The sequence below is a fragment of the Callithrix jacchus genome, chromosome 22 (assembly GCF_049354715.1).
Source record: "Callithrix jacchus isolate 240 chromosome 22, calJac240_pri, whole genome shotgun sequence".
Taxonomy (NCBI): domain Eukaryota; kingdom Metazoa; phylum Chordata; class Mammalia; order Primates; family Cebidae; genus Callithrix; species Callithrix jacchus.
This window is the reverse complement of record NC_133523.1, coordinates 11,586,456-11,610,274: the sequence shown is the minus strand read 5'-3', so window position 1 is coordinate 11,610,274 and position 23,819 is coordinate 11,586,456. Positions and strand designations below refer to the sequence as shown.

Here is a 23,819-nt window from a genome sequence, read left to right as displayed (position 1 = left end):
AGGATCTCCAGGGGGCAGAGACAGGGTGGGGTGTCCGTCCAGTGCCCCCACAGAAGCTTGGCAAGGTCCGGGGGTGGGGGGAGCGTGCAGCTGGCCTATAGGGTACAGTGTGAGAGTGTGGTGCAGCCCAGGCCTGAGAGACAGGAGGCACCCTCTGCCTGCTTCTGTGCCAGCCCTGGATGCAAAGGGCTCTGTAGGACCTATTATGTAGGGTTCTGTTCTGCTGTGTGTGTGTGTGTGTGTCTGCGTGTGAGCTCTATAGGATGGGTTGCACATGGCTTAGATGTATGTGCCTGTAGGTTGTTTCAGAGTTCCTATGGCTAGCCTGTGTCTGTGTGTGTGTGTGCGTGTGGTCTGTGGCTTGTCTGTATGTGTGTGTGTATACAACCTGTAACTGGTGTGTGTGTGTGTGTGAAAAAGAGGTCTGTGGCTGGTTTGTGTTTGGTTGGTGTGTGTGTGTGGTCTCTGTGTGTGAGGTCTGTGGCATGCTTCCATGTATGTGTTCCGTGGCTGATCTGTGTATGTGTTGTCTGTTATGATCTCCGTGTGTGTGTGTGTGTGCGCGTGCGCCAGAAGGTTCTGTCAGGGTCTCTCTGTGCCAGTGTGTTTATGAATGTCCCACTGTGGCCTGTCCGTGCCTCTCCACATTGGGTGTGACTGTCTGGCCAGACCATGTCTGTGAATGTGTCAGTCTATCTGCCCAATTTGTTGACAGGTCCCACATGTGTGTGATCCTGATGAGATGGTGTATACGTCTAAGCCTTCAGCTTGGTGTCTCTGGAAGCATCTCTGATGTGTGTGCAGCAGTGGTGGTGCCAGGGACTCTGCCACACCATGAACGCATCTTCTCTGTCGCTAGGTTTGTCTCTCTTCTCTTCTGAGTTGGAGATCTGGGGCATGTGTGTGTTGCCTTCTCTTACATGTGGGGATCAGATAGTGGGTGCCTGTGGCTACATGTCTCTCATGTGGCTCTCAGGGCGCTGGTGTCGAAGGTGATTGTCTCTCCTATCAGCATGCACGTGTTGCCTGCTTGTTTCACAAACAACTCTGTGTGTCTGTCTTGCCCGTGTTTCTAGCCTGTTGCGTTTGTCTCCATGTGTGTGACATGCCACTGTGTCTGCTTTGCTGTGCGCCTCCCACCTGAGTGTCAGTCTCTGTGTTTGTCTATCACGCCTATGTCCTGGGTTGATTTATCCCTGCTGCACACAGCTTGCCTACATATTCTTGACCTGTGGATGCGTTGGTGTGTTTGACGGTGTGCATCTCTTGCTTCAGGGTTGGTCTGTCACTGCGTCTGTGTGTGGCAGTCATTGCTGGCTCATATTGCCCAGCTGTACGTCTGACCCTGTCTGTATGTCCCTAGCTGGCAGTATCTCTGTGGCCAAGGTGACAGGGTTTTTTATGTCTGGACTGGCTCTCTTGGGGTGACTGTGTGTGTGTACATTCCTACAGCCCCCCACCCGCCCCCTGTCTGGTCACCCTGGGCCATGTTTACTCTGCCCCCAGCAGATGTCTGCCCTGCCCTGGGAGGGGCTGACCCTCCTCCATCTGTCCAGCCAGCAGTCCACAGGATGTTCCCGAGACACAGTCTCCATCCGACGTCCCCTCCCTCAGGCCACCCTCGGGTCAGGACCCAGGCGTCCAGGGTGGCAGGGGTGGGGCTGCAGCGTGGGGGGGCCCTGTCAGGGCACTGGAATGAGGGTGGGGGGTGGGGAGGTGACGGGCCCAACAGGTTGTGCCTCATTCCTGCCCCGCCTCTCACTTCCTGGGTGCCTGCCTCGGGCAGGGGGTGGACAAGATGAACCCCATGGCCTTAGAGTGTCTGGGTGGGGCATGGCCTGGCGGGAAAGGACTGGCTTCTGCTGGGCACCCTGACACCCAGGCCTGAGAGAGAAGAGGAGCCCTCTCCCGGCTCCTGTGCCCAACCCTGCATGCAGAGTGTTCCATCTATTATTCATGTAATCCCCACAACAACCCAATAAGCTGAACATAATGATCCCCCATTTTCAGATGGGGAAACTGAGGTCCAGGCAGCAATGAAGCCAGAGACAGGATTTGAACCCTTCCAAGACCCCAGCTAGCTCACCAAGTGCCTTCCTCCCCTCTGTAAAAATGGCACATGTGAGGTGGAGTATGCACTCAGGCCCCCAGGAGGCCAGGCTCGAGGGGGACGCCGACTAGCTCTGAGTCAAAATGGGCCCCTGGATGAAATGAATAAGAAAACGGCTTTAACCGTTTCATCGCCGCGACAGACTCTGCCAAAACTTCCTGTGGGCTGGGAGGAGGGGTTGGAGGCTGGGTTCCCGGAGGTTTGCAGGGGTGGGGGCGGGGGGTCTACCAATTAATTCGGGGGCGGGGTGAGGTGGAGAGCCTCAGGCCTACTAAGGGGAATCGCTGCCCCGCGGATGCTCGCTGGTGGGGGACGTCTTCCCCGCGGAGAGCGAAGTCCCCAGAACTTGGTTGTCCGCCCCGCAGTCTGGAGGGGTCCCAGACTCCGCAGCCCCTTCCCCAGGGGCCTGAGTCACACACGGGGAAAGCAGGGAGGGGTGAGTCACGGGGGCGGAGAAGCGGGAGCGTGGCCAGCTGCGGTCAGAGGACCCCCGAGCTGGCCTGAGTCACGCACGCCCGGGCCATGCTGACCCCAGCCCCCTGAGATCAGCGGGAAGTGCATTGTCGATGGACTAGGCAGCTGGAGGAAAAGCAGGATGGCGGGGCGGGGAGAGGAAGCACGCGCCAGGCCGCGCTGGAAGCTCTGGTTCCCATGGCAACTGGAGGGTCTAAGCTCCAAGGGAAGGTTCCCTCCCCCAACAGGGACTGCCCTCCCGCCAGGCGCAGGGGAAGCCCCCGCGCGCTCCGTCGAGGGGCCACAAGTTTCGGATCGGGCAGGAAGGGGTTAACGGCGGCCCCCTCCCGGGTTTCACCGGCGCCCCAAGGTCCCGGCCGCGGGGAGGGGGGCGGCTGGTCCTGACCCGCGTGCCTCCGCGCGCCCAGCCCCCGCCACCGCCCACGCACGCGCGCACCCAGCCAGAGCAGAGCTCCTATCCTCCCTCCCCCAGCGCTCGCACGCACGACCGCGTCGAGTTCCACGCACGCAGCGACCCCCGTCGTGTCTCACGTCACGCACGACGCACGCGCCCACGCAGTGCGGGGAGGGGGCCCTCCTGGAGGAGAACGGCGGGGCGGGACGCGGGGCCCCTTGCGCACTTCACTGCCTCCGCGCAGCCTGCGGTCCTTTGTGACTTTGACTCCCACTTCCCGCTCCCCACACGCAAGGTCACAAACAAACTCCCCGATCCACAATGTCACACGGACGCAGGATACACCTGCCACATTTTGGCACCAGCCCTCTCTAGTCCAGCCAGCCTCGCAGCGAACTCGGACACACGTGGATGGATACGCAGATAGTCATGCAGTCACGTCAGTCACATAGCGTTTGTGATAGGGACGCAAACAGAGCCATATTCATACACAGGTAGGTGGCACATATATCCTGATAAAGCAACCCCATCTAGCCAAAGTAGGACGGGGGCAGCGGCTCAGGTCTGTATTCTCAGCACTTCGGGAGGCCAAGGCCAGAGAGGATCGTTTGAGGCCAGGAGTTCAAGGCTGCAGTGAGCCTTGATTGTACCACTTCACTCCAGCCTGGGCAACAGAGGAGACCCTGTCTCAAAAATAAAAGAACAGAACAGGCAGGGAGAAAGTCTTGGACACCAGGGCTTGGTTTGTCACACAGCCACACCTCTCCCATGAAGACTGTGGTGGCTCAGAGATACAGATACAGACACAGGACGGTCATGCCATCACCTGACCCCTGTTATCACAAATAGGCACAAAATAGGATATAGTCACAAAGACAAGGCCATGTACAGGGACACTCAGAATGTCACGTGGACATGGATAAACCAAGGACACTTATGACAGGGTCATATCTCAGACTATGAAGACAAAAGTAGGACATGGTCACAGACACACTAGTAAAGCTATGTTAAGGCACTGATTCTCATGCCTTCACTTCTCACCCAAAGAATGACACAGATACAAGCTGGGCACGGTGGCTCATGCCTGTAATCCTTGCACTTTGGGAGGCTGAGGTGGGTGGATCACGAGGTCAGGGGTTCAAGACCAGCCTGACCAACATGGTGAACCTGGTCTCTACTTAAAAATACAAAAAATAGCCAGGAGTGATGGTGCACACCTGTAATCCCAGCTACTTGGGAGGCTGAGGCAGGAAAATTGCTTGAACCCGGGAAGCGGAGGTTTCAGTGAGCTGAGAGTGTGCCATTGCACTCCAGTCTGGGCGACAGAGCAAGACTTCGTCTCAAAAAAAAAAAAAAATGACACAGATACAGACCCAAAGTGAGGTCCCATATAGACATATATAGTAGACACAGACGAAAAACACGTGAAGATTCAAACTCTGGCTGGACCATACAGAGATACACAGGGGCACACACTAGAGGCTCCCTAGTCACTCTAAATCTGGATGGTTTCTTTCTTTTTTTTTTATTTTTATTTTTAGGTGAGTGCATACATCTGAGTTTTTTTTTTTTTTTTTTTTGAGACAGAGTTTCGCTCTTGTTGCCCAGGCTGGAGTGCAAATGTCATGATCTCGGCTCACCACAACCTCTGCCTTCCGGGTTCAAGCTATTCTCCTGCCTCAGCCTCCTGAGTAGCTGGGATTACAGGCATGCGCCACCACACCCAACTAATTTTGTATTTTTAGTAGAGATGAGGTTTCTCCGTGTTGGTCAGTCTGGTCTTGAACTCTTGACCTCAGGTGATCTGCCTGCCTCAGCCTCCCAAAGGGCTGGGATTACAGGTATGAGCCACCTCGTCCAGCCTCCTGGATGTTACAGACAAGGATGTTAGAGACTCCCCCCTCCTCCAGTCCCTGAAAGCAACCCCCACCATCAAATCACACACAGCCTGCTGCACAAACTCCAAGGCCTTATGACACAATGGATGCAGGACACATGCCCATGTCACACAGTCACAGGCCCACCATCTCACACCTACAAACTCCGGCACATTTGGCCAAGCACGGTGGCTCATGCCTGTAATCCCAACACTTTAGGAGGTGGAAGCAGGAGGATTGCTTGCATCCAGAAAGTCGAGACCATCCTGGGCAACATAGCAAAACCCCTTCTCTCCCCTTCCCCCCAAAAAAACAAAACCAGCACATTTCACATGGACTCAGACACACACAGACATATGGAGCGGGGGACTGGCTAGGAGTTCCTGGCAGGATGTCAGTATCAGGGCTGTAAGGGGGCCTGCCAGAGTCCTCCATGGTAATGATGCATGTACTACCCAGTGGCTGTGGTCAGTCAGGGGAGTGGCAGAGGGTCACTGTTCTCCAGTTGTGGGACTGAGGGTCCCCTTCCCAGCCCTGGTGAAGACTGGGTCCCTGCCCAGATGTGAAGGCTGGAGGGGGCAGGCTGGGGTCCAGCTGTGGCCACAGGGAGGGGTTGAGTCAGCCACTTCCCAGCAGTACAACTCAGGCTGGGCCCAGCTGTTCCTGGAAACCAGTAGGAGGGGGTGGGGTCCCCAATCCAGCTGAGGATTGCTGGCCCAGACCTGCTCACCAGGGATCTGTGTCCCTACAAATGGAGGCCTTCAGACCATCCCCCAAAACGTTGGGGTTCTCTTCACTTAAAACAGAGGTTTGCATCCTTCTTCCAAAATGTGGAAGATTTTCAGCCCTTCTTGCTGAATTAAAGGTGCCTGGATCTCCTCACAGTGGGGCTCCCTGTATTTCAAAACAGAGATTCCTGCTTTCTTCCCTGCCAACATAGAAGCTCACTGCTTTTCCCCAGACTTGGGACTCCCTGCCCCCCAAAATGGAGGGTTGTGCTCCTCCAGAAACTGAGCACACCCAGACCTTTCCTTAAATCTGGGGACTGCTGGTTCCCGGAACATCTGGGATGCCCACAACATCACGCCAACATTAGGACAATTTAAGTCAATTTCCCTAAATATTTGAATTTCCAGATTTCCCCTAAACATCAAAATCCCTGCGACCTTCGCCCTAATGTGGTGATCTCAGCAGGTCCAGCCACCCAGGCTTCTAACAGCTGTGGTTCCTGGCTCACGTCCCACTGCTACCTGGGAACGGGGTGGCCCTGTCTCCCTGTATTGGCAGCACCCTCTCCTCTGGTGAATGCGAAATGGGGGAGCCAACGGCAGCTGTTCCCACGGCTGCCGGAAGACAGCCTGGTCCGGAAGCCAGTGCTGCCGGCCCTTGTCCCCTTCCCCCCACTATCCTCCCCACCCGCTCCCAGGGGCTGGAGTCTGGAAAACAACGAGGGAGGAGGTTGTGGGGTTGTGGACGAGCATCCGAGGCCGGGTGCGTACGACTGCGCATGAGTGGGCTGTAATCGGGTGTCTGGGGGTGAGTGCGTTCCTGCGATGCGCGCAGGGAGCAGCTGTCACTTTGCCCACCCAGCTCCAGGGCAAGGTCGTTGGCGCCACGATCTTCTGGGTGGATGGGAGAAGCGCCCCTCCCCTCCGATCTGGGCCCGCCCCCAATGCAGAGCCCGTCCCTCCCTCCGGGTACAGCTAATAACCTCTAATTAGAGCACATTACCCAGCCCGCCTACGGGGGAGGGGTTGCTAAGGGACCCTGGAGTCATAGTGCACGAGCCTGGGCTTCACCCTTCCCCTCAAAACCGGGAACCTCTGTTTTCTTGCCGGCAAAGCAGGGAATTAAAACAGCACTTGCCATCTAGATACAAGGGGATGATCCAATTAGTCTACGTATTCAAATCTATTGGCGCAGGGACTGCATACAGCAAGCACTCCATGCATGGTGACTGCAATTTGATTGTTAACTATAATTGGTATCACTTTCCATTGAGCCCCCTCTACCCCTCCACCGCCCCTGCGAGGGTCTCACCGCGGGCGCAAAATCTTCACCCTAGGCCACGTTCTGCAGTCTCCGCGCCCCCTGGTGGGCGCAGGCGAAGCGGCAGCTTCAGCGAAATCGTGAGTTTTGAGGTTGAGGGGTTACCCCGCGCGCATCTAGGTAGGGGAAGGCCCGAGGGGAGCATCGTGGAAGACGGATCCAGGCTGGGCAAGGGTGCCTGTCCATCAGCCAGGACATGTGTCTAGTTGACTTCCTGCCCTCGACCTAGGACCACAACCGTGTCCCCTTTTCTGCTCCTGGGGTCAAGAATGCGGGGAGGATCCCTTTATTTGTTGAGACAGGGTCTCCCCCTGACGTCCAGGCTGGAGGGCAGTGGCGCGACCACAGCTCACTGCAGCGTTACCTCGCGGGCTGAAGCGATCCTCCCACCTCAGCCTCTGGAGTAGCTGGAAATAGGCGCGTGCCACCACGCCCAGCTACTTTTTTTAAATTTTATTTTTGTAGAGACGGAGTCTTGCTGTGTTTCGAGGGCTGTTCTCGAACTCCTGGGTTCAAGCAATCCTCCCTCCTCGACCTCCCAAAAGTGCTGGGATTACAAATGTGAGCCATTGCGCCGGGCCTATTTTAAAATTTTTATTTTTCGTTTTTAGAGACAGGGTTTCACCGTTTCAGCCAGGATGGTCTCGATCAACTGCCCTTGTGATCCACCCGCCTTGGCCTCCCCAAGTGCTGAGATTACAGGCGTGAGCCACCGCGCCCGGTCTAAACATTTTTAGTTACTTTTTGAGACAGCGTCTCTCTCTGTCGCCCACGCTGGGGTGCAGTGGCCCTATCACGGCTCAAGCCATCCTTCCATGTCAGCTTCTGTAGTAGCTAGGACCACAGAAACGCCACCATGCCCGGCTAATTTTTTTTTTTTTTTTAGCCCAGCGGGGAGTTCTGTATTTTGGCCAGGCTGGTCTCGAACTCCTGACCTTGACCTCGTGATCCGCCCCCCTCGGCCTCCCAAAGTGCTGGGATTACAGGCGTGAGCCTCCGTGCCTGACCTACATGGCTAATTTTTAAATTTTTTGAAGAGACGCAGGTCTCTCCATGTTGTGCAGGCTGGTCTCGAACTCCTGGCCAAACTAATTTTCCCTGCTAGGCCTCCCAAAGCACTGACAGTCGAGAGCCACCGCGTACGGCGGGAAAACCCCTTTAGTATCCCCTCTCTGAAGCCACAGAAAGTGCCAGGGATCACCCACCGCCACCCCTCCGCCCCCTCACGCAGATAAAGACTCCGATGATAAAATGGTTAGACACATGAATTAATTTCAGTTGCAGGGAAGAGACGTGAATGCACTTGTGTAACAGGGTGGAGCAGCTCCGCCTCAAAAGGATCTTGAGGACCTCCCCACCCCAAAAAGGGCCAGGGGGAGGAAGGGAGGTGGGACTACCGTCAGATGCACAAGGCTGGGCCAGGCTGACCCCTAGCGGCAGGGCAGGGGCCCGAAGGTTGCCCGGATCCAAGATGGCGGGGCTGGAGGCAAGAGCGGGGGTGGGGAGGAGATTACGTTTTGAGGCGGAGCCTGCGTTTGGGGGAGGGGCGGGGCCTGCGCTAGGGGGCGGGACGGGGCGGCGCTCTAGGCCGAGCGGGAGGTCGGGGCTGCAGGCGCTCGCTGGTGGCGGACCCGGAGGCGGCTGCGGCGCGGGGGCTCTGTGGCCGGGGTCGAATCTGATCGGGAGCCATGAGCGTGGACAAGGCGGAGCTATGCGGGTCTCTGCTCACCTGGGTAGGTCATGGGGCGGGTTGGGGGAAGGTGAGCGCCCTGCTCCTCTTGCCCCGGATCCTGGCCCTGGTTCGGTCAGCCCCTTGGTGCTGGGGCTGGGAGGTGCAGGGGTCGTCGGCTTGCTGGACCGTTGGACTCTGGCCCGAGCACCCGCCCCCCTCACGTGGCAAGTCTGCGTGGAAAGGACAGGTGAGGCCCCGCCCCTCTTTCTGGGTCTAGTGGGGCGAGGGCACAGGTGAATCGGCCTGGTCACGTGGCGCCTGTAGGGCCCAGGTAACTCGTGATACCGTCCTGGCCTGGACGCGCAAGGTTTGTTGGGCAGAGGTGAAGTGAGGCCACGCCCCCTCTGGTCTCAGGTGAGCAGAAGCCACTCCCTCGCAGAGCTGCTGTGGCGGAGCAGCACGGGCTCCACCACGTGGGGTTTGCTGGCTGGAAAAGTCTGCAAAAGCGGAGTGGTTCGGCACTCCAGGCCCTAACTCTCCGTTGCCCTTTCCTTTACCCTTCAGTTACAGACGTTCCACGTTCCATCTCCCTCTGCCAGCCCACAGGACCTGAGCAGCGGACTTGCCATAGCCTATGCACTGAACCAGATGTGAGTGGAGCTGAGGGGGAGCATCCCAAAAGTGTCCCCCAGCCTGCTTATTTCACCTTCTTGCCCCTAGAGACCCATCCTGGTTCAACGAGGCGTGGCTCCAGGGCATCTCAGAAGATCCAGGTCCCAACTGGAAGCTGAAGGTGACAGGTGGACTCATGATTAGAGGACAGACTGGTGAACAGATGACCAGGGATGGGCCAGCTAGGCACATGTCCTGGGTGATGCCAGGAAGAGGGACAGATGTCTAGTGATCAACCATTTGTTCATCCATTCATCTATTGAGCACTCACCCTGTGCCAGGCTTCGGCATTCAGCAAGGAATAACACAGACAAACCTGCTTCACACAGCCATCATTCTAGTGACAAGAGACACATACACAACCATAAAAATTAACTTCCGGGCCGGGTGCAGTGGCTCACGCCTGTAATCCCAGCACTTTGGGAGGCCCAGGCGGGTGGATCGAGACCATCCTGGTCAACAAGGTGAAACTCCGTCTCTACTAAAAATACAAAAAATTAGCTGGGCATGGTGGCGCGTGCCTGTAATCCCAGCTACTCAGGAGGCTGAGACAGGAGAATTGCCTGAACCCAGGAGGTGGAGGTTGCCCTGAGCCGAGATCACGCCATTGCACTCCAGCCTGGGTAACAAGAGCAAAACTCCGTCTCAAAAATAAAGAAAGAAAGAAAGAAAAAAATTAACTTCCAGGCTGGGTGCAGTGGCACACGTCTATAATCCCAGCACTTTGAGAGGCAGAGGCGGGTGGATCACTTGGGGCCAGGAGTTCGAGACAGCCTGGCCAACATGGTGAAACCCTGTTTCTACCAAAAATGCAAAAGTTAGCCAGGTATGGTGGTGTGCACCTGTAATCCCAGTTTCTTGGGAGGCTGAGAGATGAGAATCGCCTGAACCCAGGAGGTGGAGGTTGCAGTGAGCCGAGATCGAGCCATTGCACTCCAGCCTGGGCAACAGAGCAAGACTCTGTCTCAAAAAAAAAAGAAAAAAAAATCCACACTTTAGATGCCAATAGTTCTATGAAGACAGTAAAAAAGCAAGGCCTTAAGAGAAAGCAATGAGATCATGGGTGGATGATTACGTCAGATGGGTTAATCTCCAAGTGAGATTTGGGGGAACAGTGTTCCAGGCACAGGGAATAGCAGATGCAAAGGCTCTGAGTTGGGAATAAACTTGGTGTGATGGAGGAATGGCAGAGAGGGCAGAACAGAGAGGAAGAGGGCAAGATTTGTAGAACATGAGGTCATCAGAGGCCTGGCAGGCCACAGTAGGGATGTGGATTCTATTTTTAAGTGCTGTGGAAAGTCAAGGCAAGGTTTTAGCAGAGCAAAGATGCAACCTGGCTTGGGCTTCATAAAGCTCCCCCTGGCTATGTGGAGCAGAATAAAATGTAGGCAGCAAAGGTGGAAGAGGAGAGGCAGCTGGTGCATGAATCCAGGTGAGAGGTGACGATAGATGGCCGTCACAATAGGGCTGAAGGATGGTGGGGCAGGTGGTGAGATGTGACTTGGTTCTGGGGATATATGAAGAAAGATTGTCACAGTGGCTCATGCCTGTAGTTCCGGCAGTTTTGGAGGCTGAGGTGGGAGGATTGCTTGAGCTCAAGAGTTTGAGACCAGCCTGGACTACATAGCAATACCTCCTCTCTACAAATAAAAAAAAGTAGTTCCAGCTACTACAGAGGCAGAGACAGGAGGATTGCTTGAGTCCAGGAGATCAAGGCTGCAGTGAGCTAAGATGGCACCACTGGCCAGCTGCAGTGGGTCACACCTGTAATCCCAGTACTTTGGGAGGCTGAGGCGGGTGGATCACCTGAGGTCGGGAATTCAAGACCAGCCTGACCAACATGGAGAAACTCTGTCTCTACTGAAAATATAAAAATTAGCCAGACATGGTAGCCCATGCCTGTAATCCCAGCTTCTCAGGAGGCTGAGGCAGGAGAAACCCTTGAACCCGGGAGGCGGAGGTTGCAGTGAGCCAAGATGGCACCATTGCACACCAGCCTGGGCAACAAGAGTGAAACTCCATCTCAAAAAAAAAAAAAGTTGGATGCAGTGGCACACTTTGAGAGTCTGAGGAGGGCAGATCACAAGGTCAGGAGATCAAGACTATCCTGGCCAACATGGTGAAACCCTGTTTCTACTAAAAGTACAAAAATTATCTGGGTGTGGTGGCATGCACCTGTAGTCCCAGTTACTCAGGAGGCTGAGGCAGGAGAATCATTTGAACCCAGGAGGCAGAGGCTACAGTGATCCGAGATCATGCCATTGCACTCCAGCCTGGGTGACAGAGTGAGACTCTGTCTCAAAAAAAATAAATAAATAGATTGCAGTACTGTACTTCAGCCTGGGTGACAGAGCAAGATCGTGTCTCAAAAAACTAAAGCAAAAAATTAAACAACACCTCGAAACAAAACAAAGATGAACAGGCAGACAAAAGGGCAGAAAGCCAGGCAGGTCACCGCAAGAGGAAGGCACATGCATGCAGAACAGGATGAGATGAGCAGGGAATGAGAAGTGAGGTGAACAAAGGGATGGGATGTACAGATTCAGAGTGGGGGTCCTCCAAACTTGTCCATAGCTCCTTGCTCCTCCCTAGGTCAGCAATCTGAAGACGGTCTTACGGAGCCTGGTAGAGTACTCCCAGGATGTGAGTAACTGTAAAAGGATTTAGGGTGTTGAGTTGGGAGGAGGGTGGTTCCATGAGCCCCTGACACCCCCTTCTCCCCAGGTCCTGGCACATCCTGTGTCAGAAGAGCACCTCCCGGATGTGGGCCTCATTGGCGAGTTCTCAGACCCAGCAGAGCTCGGCAAACTGCTTCAGCTGGTGCTGGGCTGTGCCATCAGTTGTGAGAAAAAGCAGGGTATGGGGAGCTTACGGGGTCCCCAGGGGCTGGCATGAGGAAATCCTCCTTCCTCCCCACCCCACCCGACCCGACCCGTGGGTCTCAGCCCCCCCCCACCTTGATCTCCAGAGCATATCCAGAGAATCATGACGCTGGAAGAATCGGTTCAGCATGTGGTGATGGAAGCCATCCAGGAGGTGGGTGGAGGCACTCAGTGTGGCAACTGGAAAATGTCAGGGGAGGGGACATCTCTAGGGCAGAGGCAACTGGGCACAGGCCCTTCCCTGGTAAGGTCTAGAGTGCCTGGGACTCAGCTGGCCAGACATCTCTGTCTCATGTGTCTGCCAGCTTCTCCCAGCTCTAAGTCACAATCTAGGAGGCTCAAGGGATCTGGCTTCCTTCTGTGCTGGAGGCAGAAGGGCAGCCACTAGGCTGGGGTTATTGGGCAGAAGTGGCCTTGATGACGGGAGTATGGAGAGGTTCTCAGGTTGGATATTAGATGCCATGAAGGCTGCCCTCAGATATCCAGTTCATCACAATGCCCCTTCCCACTCCCCAGCTCATGACCAAAGATAATCCTGACTCCCTGTCACCAGAGACATATGGCAACTTTGATACCCAGGTAAGAGATTTGGGGGAAAAGTGTTCCAGGCACAGGGAACAGCACATACAAAGGCCCAGAGTTGGGAATAGGTTTGCTGTGATTAACCTTATGACTTAACCTTGTTAAAGGTGCAGACCCCATACACATGCTCAGGGCTGCCTAAGGGGGAGGGGCTTGTCCTTAGGCCTGTAGGCCACGCCCATCTTTCAGGGTGCTAGCGACTTCTTGTGCTAGGTCTTGTGGAATCCCTCTTCCTTCCCAGCCCTGTTTTTCTTTTTCTTTTTTTTTTTTTTGAGACGGAGTATTCACTCTGTTACCCAGGCTACAGTACAGTGGCGCAATCTCTGCTCACTGCAACCTCCACCTCCCAGGTTCAAGTGATTTCCTGCCTCGGCCTCCTGAGTAACTGGGACTACAGGCGTGCACCACCATGCCCCGCTAATTTTTGTATTTTTAGTAGAGATGGGGTTCCCCATGTCGGTCAGGCTGGTCTGGAACTCCTAATCTCAGGTATTCCACCTGTGTCAGCCTCCTAGAATGCTGGAATTACAGGCGTGAGCCACCGCACCCGGCATCAGAACTTTTTTCGATCCTGAGGGTCTAGGGTTTCTTGGCCCCCGCCAGTCAACCCCTAGAGATCTCAGCCTCCCCCACCCCATCCTTCTCCTGGATCCTGAGTTCCTCTTCCCCTCATCTTCCTAGTCCCGCAGGTACTATTTCCTAAGTGAGGAGGCTGAGGAGGGGGATGAGCTACAGCAACGTTGTCTGGACCTGGAGCGGCAGGTAGGGCCCGTGGTGGGGGTGGGTCACTTGCACAGCGCCCCCCACACCCCCCCCCCACCCCCGCCAAGCCCCAGCTCATCTTCCTGCTCTGCCTGCAGCTGATGCTCCTGTCAGAGGAAAAGCAGAGCCTGGCGCAAGAGAATGCAGCGCTGCGGGAGCGGGTGGTCCAGCCTGAAGGCGAGGGTACCCCAGGTCTCACTGCCAAGAAGCTGCTGCTGCTGCAGTCACAACTGGAGCAGTTGCAGGAGGAGAACTTCAGGTGGGGTCAGCAGGGGACTGGGCCAGGGAAGCCAGCGGACAGGGGCGAGGGCAGCCCCCTCATGTGCCCTTTCCCTACCAACCCCAGGCTGGAGAGTGGCAGGGAGGATGAGCGCCTGCGCTGTGCTGAGCTGGAGCGGGAGGTTGCCGAGCTGCAGCACCGGAATCAGGCGCTGACCAGCTTGGCCCAGGAGGCACAGGCCCTGAAGGATGAGATGGATGAGCTGCGGTGAGTGGTGGGTTCCTGGGTCCCCACCATGGGGGGCGGGGGAGAAACCTGTTGCCAGAGTTCCCCTCTGATGCCATAGCAGCTCTGTAATTTTCCTAGGCCCAGAGAACCCCCAATATGCCCCCTAGACTCCACAGTACCACCGGAGCCCTACAGAATGCCCAAGGCCACATTGCACTGTCCTGAACTCCACACTGTCCCCTCTTATCTCACATTATGCTTCCAAGACCCTGTAGCGTGCCTGTGGTCCCCCAAAACACAGGAACCTCCCCCACAATGCTCTGCAGACCCCACTGCACCATTTTGGGCTTCATAATGTTCCTGGATCCCATGGTACCTTCTAGAAATTCACAATGCAATTACTTTGCAACCCCTTTTGACTCTACTGTGCCTTCTGTGACCACAAAGGGCTCCACTGGGCCCCTATAGCATCCCTGTAATGTAAGTCTTAGTGCACAACCCCATTGCACTTCTAAGGACCCCACAGTGCTCTTGTCCCACAGCTCCCGCAATGACCCCAGGGTGTCCTTGGCAGATGCTCAGACCTCTCTAGGCCCCTCATCACTCCCGGCTATGATCCCACAACCCTGTGTATGCCCACAATTCCACCCCAGAAGATCCCTGATTATACCCCTGGGCTAACCATTGCTGTGACGACTCTCAACAGCACCAGGCCTGGGTTGACCCTTGACCCTCGACTTTCATGAACCCTTCACCTTGAACCCAAACGCCTCGGACTGAACACCCTCTTCTGCGCCAAGGGCCCCTCCCAGCTGACCCTTTATCTAAGCTCCCAGCCTGATCCCCTCCCTTCCCCATCCCCCAGGCAGTCCTCGGAGCGTGCTGGGCAGCTGGAGGCCACGCTGACCAGTTGCCGGCGCCGCCTGGGCGAGCTGAGGGAGCTACGGCGGCAGGTGCGGCAGCTGGAGGAACGCAACGCCGGTCACGCCGAGCGCACGCGGCAGCTGGAGGAGGAGCTGCGTCGTGCCGGCTCCCTACGCGTCCAGCTGGAGGCGCAGCGGCGGCAGGTGCGGTGGGGGCGGGATTAGGGCCGGGGCCCCGCCCCTAGCAGCGAGTCCCTTCCCGTTGGCCCGCCCTCCGCGCTCCCTGAGCCCATCCCTCACTTGTACATAGGCCACGCCCTCCAGGCCTCATTCCCGTCCCGCCCCCCCACCCCCCGCACCCAGGCTGTTCCTCTGTAAGGGTTTGTAAGCCTTCCCTTAAGTACCTCTCCCCTAAATTCTTTAGGGCCAGTACTTCTGGTCCCACCCCTTCACCATGACCAGGCTTCATGGTGAATCGAATAGCAATTCGATTTACTTCAGGTTACCCATGTAACAAAAACTCCTCATAAACTGAAAATATCCTAAAATGCATTGAAAGGCCAGGCCTGGTATTCCAGCGCTTTGGGAGGCTGAGGCAGGAGGATCACTTGAGCCCAGGATTTCGAGGCTGTAGTGATCTGTGGATGTATCACTGCATTCCAGCCTGGGTGACAGGCTGAGGCCCTGTGTCAAATAAAAAGTCCAGGTGTGGTGGCTCGCCAAGGCGGGCACTCCATTATGCCTTCTGTAACCCCACATCACTTGAGGCCAGGAGTTTGAGACCATCCTGACAAACTAGCGAAACCCTGCCTCTACTAAAAATACAAAAATTAGTCCGGCATAGTGGCGGGTGCCTGTAATCTACTCGGGAAGCTGAGGCACGAGAATAGCTTGTACCTGGGAGGCGGAAGTTGCAGTAAGCCATGACTGCACCACTGCACTCCAACCGGGGTGAGAGGGTGAGACTCTATCTCAAAAGAAAAAATGAGGGCTGGGTGGGGTGACTCATGCCTATAAACCCAGCACTTTGGAAGGCTGAGATGGGAGATAACTTGAGGCTAGGAGTTCGAGAATAAGCCTGGTCAACATAGCAAGACCCCATCTTTTTTAAAAAATAAGAAAAAAGAAAATCCATTGCATATACCTTGCCTACGGAACATCACAGCTTAGCCTAGCCTACCCTAAAGATGCTCAGAAAACTTGTCTTAGCCTACTTTGGCAAAATCATCTACCACAAAACCTGTTTTATAATAAGGAATCGACTATATGCAGTTTATTGGAGACCGTAATTCATCGACATTGAAAAACAGAATGGTTGTATGGGTTCTTACCATTAACATTCACAGCTGGCTGAGTGCAGGGGCTCACACCTGTTATGCCAGTGCGTTGGGAGGCTGAAGTGGGAGGATCACTTGAGGCCAGGAGTTCGAGATCAGTCAGGGCAACAGAGCGAGACCCTGTCTCTACAAAATACAAGCAAAAAACATACACAATTGAAAGCACCATAGTAAAATCAAAAGATCATAAGTCGAACCATCCTGGATCGGAGACCATCTGTACTCAGCCCCTGCCCCTCCTTCCATCTCTGAAGTCCTCATTCCTCCCCTTTCCGTGTTCAGGTGCAGGAACTGCAGGGCCAGCGACAGGAGGAAGCCATGAAGGCTGAGAAATGGCTATTTGAATGCCGAAACCTGGAGGAAAAGTATGAGTCTGTGACAAAGGAGAAGGAGGTGAGACTGAGGTCCCACTGCCCAAGCCCCACCCTGCCAATCCTGGGGTTGCCAATTTCCCAGGAGATCGAGCCTGGACTGTGTGGTGTCTTGTTCCCTGTCCCTGCAGCGGCTGTTGGCGGAGAGGGACTCCTTACGGGAGGCCAATGAAGAGCTGCGCTGTGCCCAGTTGCAGCCGCGGGGGCTGACCCAGGCGGGTGAGATGAAGCCCCATCCCCAGGCCTTGCCTGTCCTGGGGTACTGTTTGGGCAGAACAGGTTGTGTCCCAGGGCATGTCTAGGCTGGGGACAGAGCTAGGCCAGGCTGGAGGTGACCAGAAAGAGGTGACAGGGTCAAATTGAAGAGAGAGGCTCATGGGCTCATGGGCTCATGGGCTCATGGAGGAGCAAAGGCAAAAAACCCGGGCCAACCATCACTGTTCTCTGTCAAGCCCTGGATGGGGCCGGCTGAACCTGAGCCCCAAAAGATGATCGTTGGAAAGAAGACCCTAGGGGCGGGGACAGGGATGCGAAGAGACCTGAAGACTTTTCTCGCCTCCTTCAGACCTCTCAATGGATCCCACCTCCCCAGCCGTGGATAACTTAGCCGCGGAGATCCTGCCTGCAGAGCTCAGGTATCCTGGGGTCACTCAAAACTCTGGCCCCACCCAGGCCTGCCAAGGCCCGCCCTCAGCCCCGCCCCCACCCTCCCACCTTCCACTAGCCCTGGTTGCTTGGTCTCAGCTCCAGGTCCTAGCCGGGCTCCTAGGCCCACTTACTCCTAATTTGGCTCTTACCTACCCAGGGCCCTCGCCCTACCAGACGACTTTGCCTCTCCAGGGTCTATCCTTAGTACACAAATTATGTCCAACACCTGTTTTCACTTCCTGCGCAAAAATCCTAACCCCGCCACTTTGATCCTTTCTCTCAGGGTCCAGCCCTGCCAGTGAGTTTCTTTTTTTTTTTTTTTTTCTTTTTTTTTTGAGACAGAGTCTTACTCTGTCACCAGGCTGGAGTACAGTGGCGCGATCTCGGCTCACTGCAACCTCCGCCTCTCAGGTTCAAGCAATTCTCCTGCCTCAGCCTCCCGAGTAGCTGGGACTACAGGCACATGCCACCACGCCCAGCTAATTTTTGTATTTTTAGTAGAGACGGGGTTTCCCCATGTTGGCCAGGATGGGCTCCATCTCTTGACCTCATGATCCGCCTGCCTTGGCCTCCCAAAGTGCTGGGATTACAGGCGTGAGCCACTGCACCCGGCCTGCTTCTGTGGGTTTTTTTTTTTTTTTTTTGAGACAGTTTCGCTGTTGTTAGCCAGACTGGAGTGCAATGGCACAATCTCGGCTCACCGCAACCTCCACCTCCTGGGTTCAAGCAATTCTCCTGCCTCAGCCTCCTGAGTAGCTGGGACTACAGGCACGCACCACCATGCTCAGCTAATTTTTTGTATTATTAGTAGAGACAGGGTTTCACCTTGTTGACCAGGATGGTCTCGATCTCTTGACCTCGTGGTCCACCCGCCTCGGCCTCCCAAAGTGCTGGGATTATAGGCGTGAGCCACCGTGCCCAGCCTGCCTTTGTGAGTTTCAATCCACTCTGCCCTGCCTGGAACTCTCCCATCCCAGGCCAGGCATGGTGGATCACGCTTCTAAATCCTAGCACTTTGGAAGGTCAAAGCGGGAGGATCACTTGAGCCCAGGAGCATCCTGGGCAACATAGTGGCCCTCTCTACAAAATAAAAATGATTTAAAAACCCCCAAAACAGCCAGGCGTGGTGGCTCACGCCTGTAATCCCAGCACTTTAGGAGGCTGAGGCGGGTGGATCACCTGAGGTCGAGATCAGCCTGGCCAAAATGGTGAAACCCGTCTCTACTAAAAATACAAAAATGAACTGGGCATGGTGGCACATGCCTGTAATCCCAGCTAGTCCGGAGGCTGAGGCAGGAGAATCACTTGAACCTGAGAGGCGGAGGTTGCAGTGAGTCGAGATCGTGCCACTGCACTCCAGCCTGGGTGACAAAGGGAGACTCCGTTCCCCCCCCACACACACACACAAAAAAACCCAAAACAAACCCAAAAAACTCTCCCATCCTAGTTCTTCCCATTCCTGCTTCCCGCTTTCCCACAGCCGCATCCCAGCTGTGCGAATCTGCTCCTGTAACTCCGCCCTTGCCCAGCTCCACCCCCTGCCCCAGCTTAGAGCTCCGCCCACTTTGACCCTGGCCGGGGAGCCTCAGCCCCTTGTAGGTCCTCGGTGCTCCTACCCCATGGTCTGGCTGGGCTCTTCCCCAGGGCTCTGTCCCGCCCCTAGCTCCACCCGCACGGAGCCCCAGTGGGCCTGCGGAGTGACTTGTCCCTGGCGCTCCTCTCTCCTCCCGGGTCTGCAGGGAGACGCTCCTGCGGCTTCAGCTGGAGAACAAGCGGCTGTGCCGGCAGGAGGCGGCCGACCGGGAGCGGCAGGAGGAGCTGCAGCGCCACCTGGAGGAGGCCAACCGCGCACGCCACGGGTTGGAGACGCAGCACCGGTGAGAGCCCGGGGACCCTGCGAAGTGCAGGGACAGAAGGGGCTGAAGGCGGGTGCAGGCACTAAGCGGCCCCCCACCCTCTCAGGCTGAACCAGCAGCAGCTATCCGAGCTGCGGGCCCAGGTGGAGGACTTGCAGAAATCCCTGCAGGAGCAGGGGGGCAAGACTGAAGACGTGAGTATCCCCCCAATCACCTCCCTGCCTGGCTCTCCCTCGTGCCCCAAAGTAACCCTCCTCTCTCTCCCATGCTGCCCGATGCCCCATACAGGCCATCGTAAGTATCATGGGCCCAGGGTGGCACCCCCTATCCTCACCCTGGGAAGGAGGTGTTAGGGCTTCTCTGGACCCCCCATTCACCTTGCCTCTTCTCTCCCCCAGTCCATCTTGCTGAAAAGGAAGCTGGAGGAGCATCTGTAAGTTGCAGAAAGAGGGCGTTCCTGGTGGGGGCATGGATTCGACATTAGTGGGGAGTTTCTTAGGCGTGTGCCACCATACCTGGCTAATGTTTTATATTTTTAGTAGAGATGGGGTTTCACCACATCGGCCAGGCTGTTCTCAAACTCCTGACCTCAGGTGATCCACCCCCTTTGGCCTCCCAAAGTGCTGGGATTACAGGCATGAGCCACCAGACCCAGCCTTCTTCTTCTTCTTTTTTTTTTTTTAACAGAGTCTCACTCTGTCATCAGGCTGGAGTGCAGTGGTGCCATCTCAGCTCACTTCGACCTCCCCCTCTGGAGTTCAGGCAATTCTCCTGCCTCAGCCTCCCAAGTAGCTGGAACTACAGGCACACACCAGCACACTCAGCTAATTTTTGTATTTTTAGTAGAGACAGGGTTTCACCATGTTGGCCAGGATGGTCTCGATCTGTTGACCTCGTGATCTGCCTGCCTCGGTTTCCCAAAGTGCTGTGATTACAGGTGTGAACCATGGTGCCCAGCTGCCTTTTTTTTCTTTTACCTGTCTGCTGGTGAAGAGATTTGTGTTCTAGAAGGTCTCTGGCTGCTGGATGGAGGGGTTCAGGGTAGAAGAGGCTAGCAAGGGAAAATGGTGGCTGGACCAACTCGGGAGCTATGGGATGGGAAGAAGTGGGCAGCAGAGGGCTGTTCCAGGGACACCTGCTGAAGGTGCAGGGAAGGTTGTGGCTCTGGCTGAGGAGATGGTGCGACCAGGGCACACAGCCCCCAGGCATGGGGGACAGGCAGATAGGTCTCTGTGGCCATGTAGGGGCATTTCTGGCTGGGCTACCACTGGGATGAAAGAGAAGCCAGCTCAGAGGTCAACCCACTGTTGCCCATCCGTGGTCCACAGGCAGAAGCTTCATGAGGCAGATCTGGAGCTGCAGAGGAAGCGGGAGTACATCGAGGAGCTGGAGCCGCCCACTGACAGCAGCAGTAAGTAGGACCTGGCAACCAGAGGGTGGGGAGAGCTCAGAGCCCAAAAGTGTGGAGCTGACGGGACACCTCTTCCGCCAGCAGCCCGGCGGATCGAGGAGCTGCAGCATAGCCTGCAGAAGAAGGACGCGGACTTGCGGGCCATGGAGGAGCGATACCGTCGCTACGTGGACAAGGCCCACATGGTGAGGACACTGGGTGTTCCCACAAGTCGCCTGCCCTGGCTCCCACTCTTTTGTGCCTCCCATTGAGTCAAACCTTCTGCTTGGACATCTGTGCCCCCAACTCCCACCTGTCATATCCCACCATGTGATAGACCCCACTGCCACTGATTGTCACATTAAAATACTGCACAGCCGGCCAGGGGCCGTGGCTCACGCCTGTAATCCCAGCTCTTTGGGAGGCCGAGGATGAGGTCAGGACTTGGAGACCACCCTGGCCAACATGGTGAAACCCAATCTCTACCAAAAATACAAAAATTAGGCCAGGCGCCATGGCTCACGCCTGTAATCCCAGCACTTTGGGAGGCTGAGGTGGGTGGATCATGAGGTTAGGAGATCGAGACCATCCTGGCCATGGCAAAACCCCATCTCTATTAAAATACAAAAATTAGCCGAGCATGGTGGCAGGTGCCTGTAATCCTAGCTACTCAGGAAGCTGAGGCAGAGAATTACTTGAACCTGGGAGGTGGAGGTCGCAGCGACGCTGCACTCCAGCTGGGGTGACAAAGTGAGACTCCGTCTAGAAACAAAAACAAAAACTAGCTGAGCATGGTGGTGGGCACCTGTAATACCAGCTATTTGGGAGGTTGAGGCAGGACAGTCATTTGAACCTGGGAAGAGGAGGTTGGAGTGAGCTGAAATTATGCCATTGCACTCCAGCCTGGGTGACAGGGCAAGACTCAGTCTTAAAAAAAAAAATACTGCACAGCCAGGCACAGTAGTTCATGCCTGTAATCCCAGCACTTTGGGAGGCTAAGGTGGGTGATCATGTGAGGTCAGGAGTTCGAGACCAGCCTGGCCAACATATAAAAACCCTGTCTCTACTAAAAATAGAAAAATTAGCCAGTGTGGTGGCACGAGCCTATAATCCCAGCTACTCGGGAGGCTGAGGCAGGAGAATAGCTTGAACATGGGAGGCAAAGGTTGCAGTGAGCTGAGATTGCGCCACTTCACTCCAGCCTGGGAACAGAGCCAGACTCCATGTCAAAAATAAAAATAAACAAAATAAAGTACTGCACAGCTGGGCACAATGGCTCACACCTGTAATCTCAAGACTGGGAGGTTGAGGCAGGAGGACTGCTTGATGCCAGGAGTTCAGGACCATCCTGGGCGACATAGGGGGACTCTGTCTCTATAATGAATGAAAGAATGAATGAGGCCAGGTATGGTGGCTCACACCTGTAATCCCAGCACTTTGAGAGGCTGAGGTGAGTGGATCACAAGGTCAGGAGTTCGAGACCAGCCTGACCAACATGGTGAAACCCCATCTCAACTTAAAATACAAAAATTAGTCAAGCATAGTGGCGGGCATCTGTAATCCCAGCTACTCAGAAGACTGAGGCAGGAGAATCGCTTGAACCCAGAATTTGCAGTGACCTGAGATTGTGCCACTGCACTCCAGCCTGGGTGACAGAGTGAGACTCCATCAAAAAAAAAAAAAAAAAGAATGAATGAATATACACACCCCAGTGTGTCCCAGGGGGTTTCAAGGCCAAAGTCACCTGGCTGTGACTTCCCCAACCTGTAGGTTATGCAGACCCTGGAACCCAAGCAGCGGCCAGCTGTGGGGGCACCCCCAGACCTCCACACCCTGAGGACAAAGCTCCGAGAACGGGATGTCCGCATCCGGCACCTGGAGGTGGGTGTCCTTGTCCCTTTATGCTGCCTCCAGCATATCCAGGCCCCTGAAACTTGCCTCCTTGACAGATGGACTTTGAGAAAAGCCGAAGTCAGCGGGAGCAGGAAGAAAAGCTGCTCATCAGTGCCTGGTATAATATGGTGAGTGTGAGGTCTGGGCTCTAAGATCTCATGGGTAGAGTATTTTAGGGGTCCTGTGGGCTCACCTGATCCCAACCACACCTCTTCCTGAAGGGCATGGCCTTGCAGCAGCGAGTCGGGGAAGAGCGGGCGCCTGCCCATGCCCAGTCGTTCCTAGCACAGCAGCGGCTGGCAACCAATGCTCGCCGTGGACCCCTGGGACGCCTGGCATCTCTCAGCCTTCGCCCCACCGACAAGCACTGACAGACCTGATGATCCAGCCAGCCGGGGCTCCATCCATCCTGGCTTCCTCCAACTCACTTGGCGCCCAGCATCGGGCTTCAGCCAGCGGCTTGAGAGCCTTGAGGTCATGACCTCCACCCTTCGCTCTCCCAGATTGGTGGGGAGGGAGGGTGGGAGGTAGATATAGGACTGTTCATTTTAGCAATGTGATTCTTAATGTTGATTCTCTCTCTGGAGTTCATGTGCTGCCTAAGGAGAGTCTGATTTTATATTTGAGAAAAATAAAGACTTTCAATCTTTGGCTGTGCTCTGGGCACCGTGGTAAGGGAAAGTGGGCTGGGGGCTTAGCCCATTGCTTTTAAGAAAAGCTTGATTTGGCTGGGCATGGTGGCTCACGACTGTAATCCCAGCACTATGGGAGGCTGAGGCAGGTGGATCACTTGAGGTCAGGTGTTAAAGACTAGCCTGGTTAAACAGGTTAAAAATACATATATTGAGTGAAATAGGTTAAAAAAAAAAAAGACTAGCCTGGCCAACATGGCGAAACCCCTGCTCTACTAAAAATACAAAAATTAGCAGAGCATGGTGGTGCATGCCTATAATCCCAGCTACTCAGGAGGCTGAGGTCAGAGGGGAGGTCCGGAGGTTACAGTGAGCTGAGATCATGCCATTGTACTCCAGCCTGGGCAACAGAACAAGATTTCATCTCAAAAAAAGAAAGAAAGAAAAAAGCTTGGCTTGGCCCCTTCCCTTTTCCCACCCCAGTAACTTCCTGCGGGGATCCAGGAGCCCCCAGGCCGCGCCGAACGGCAGTGGATGGGGGGAGGGGGGAAGGGAAGGATGAGTGCTACGGGGCGGCAGAAATGGGTTGGGGGAAGAAGGGGTGGTGGAAGGAAAAAGAAAAAACCGGAGGCATGCAGTCGGTTCCCTAGCCAGCTGTTCCAGCTGCTGCTTCCTCCGGCGCGGGCCGGGCGATGCAATATTCCCCCCCATCTTTCTCACCACTACCTGTCCCCCCATCCCACCACACGCACTCATCCCTCCCACCCACACCCCCAGTAGCGCATCTCCGGCCTGTAAGGGGGTAGTAGGGAGGAGCTGGGGGGAGGAGAGGCCTGCGAGTTTCTAACCTTGTTCTTATAAACCCACATGTGCAGCTGCCGCTGCTGCAACTCACCCCACTATCCCG

The 23,819-nt window shown here is 55.5% G+C and overlaps 1 protein-coding gene across 13 annotated transcripts; it reads left to right on the top strand.

Moving 5' to 3' along the window:
- Window positions 1–6,158: 6,158 nt before the first annotated feature.
- HOOK2 (hook microtubule tethering protein 2) lies at window positions 6,159–22,930 on the top strand. 13 transcript variants are annotated; one of them, XM_078360673.1, is made up of 23 exons: window positions 6,159–6,346; window positions 6,921–6,984; window positions 9,141–9,226; window positions 9,297–9,369; window positions 11,841–11,891; window positions 11,973–12,105; window positions 12,217–12,284; window positions 12,647–12,709; window positions 13,394–13,474; window positions 13,573–13,733; window positions 13,821–13,961; window positions 14,788–14,989; window positions 16,405–16,515; window positions 16,625–16,712; window positions 17,059–17,128; window positions 18,881–19,018; window positions 19,104–19,191; window positions 19,396–19,430; window positions 20,326–20,408; window positions 20,490–20,593; window positions 22,158–22,268; window positions 22,337–22,408; window positions 22,502–22,930. In XM_078360673.1, the coding sequence occupies exons 1-23, from the start codon at window positions 6,168–6,170 to the stop codon at window positions 22,649–22,651; spliced, it is 2,352 nt and encodes a 783-aa protein (XP_078216799.1). In that variant the 5' UTR covers window positions 6,159–6,167; the 3' UTR covers window positions 22,652–22,930. The 13 variants fall into 13 exon arrangements, with proteins under 13 accessions (XP_078216799.1, XP_054105188.2, XP_078216801.1 ...); XM_054249213.2 differs by lacking the exon at window positions 6,921–6,984; XM_078360675.1 differs by lacking the exon at window positions 9,297–9,369.
- Window positions 22,931–23,819: the final 889 nt, after the last annotated feature.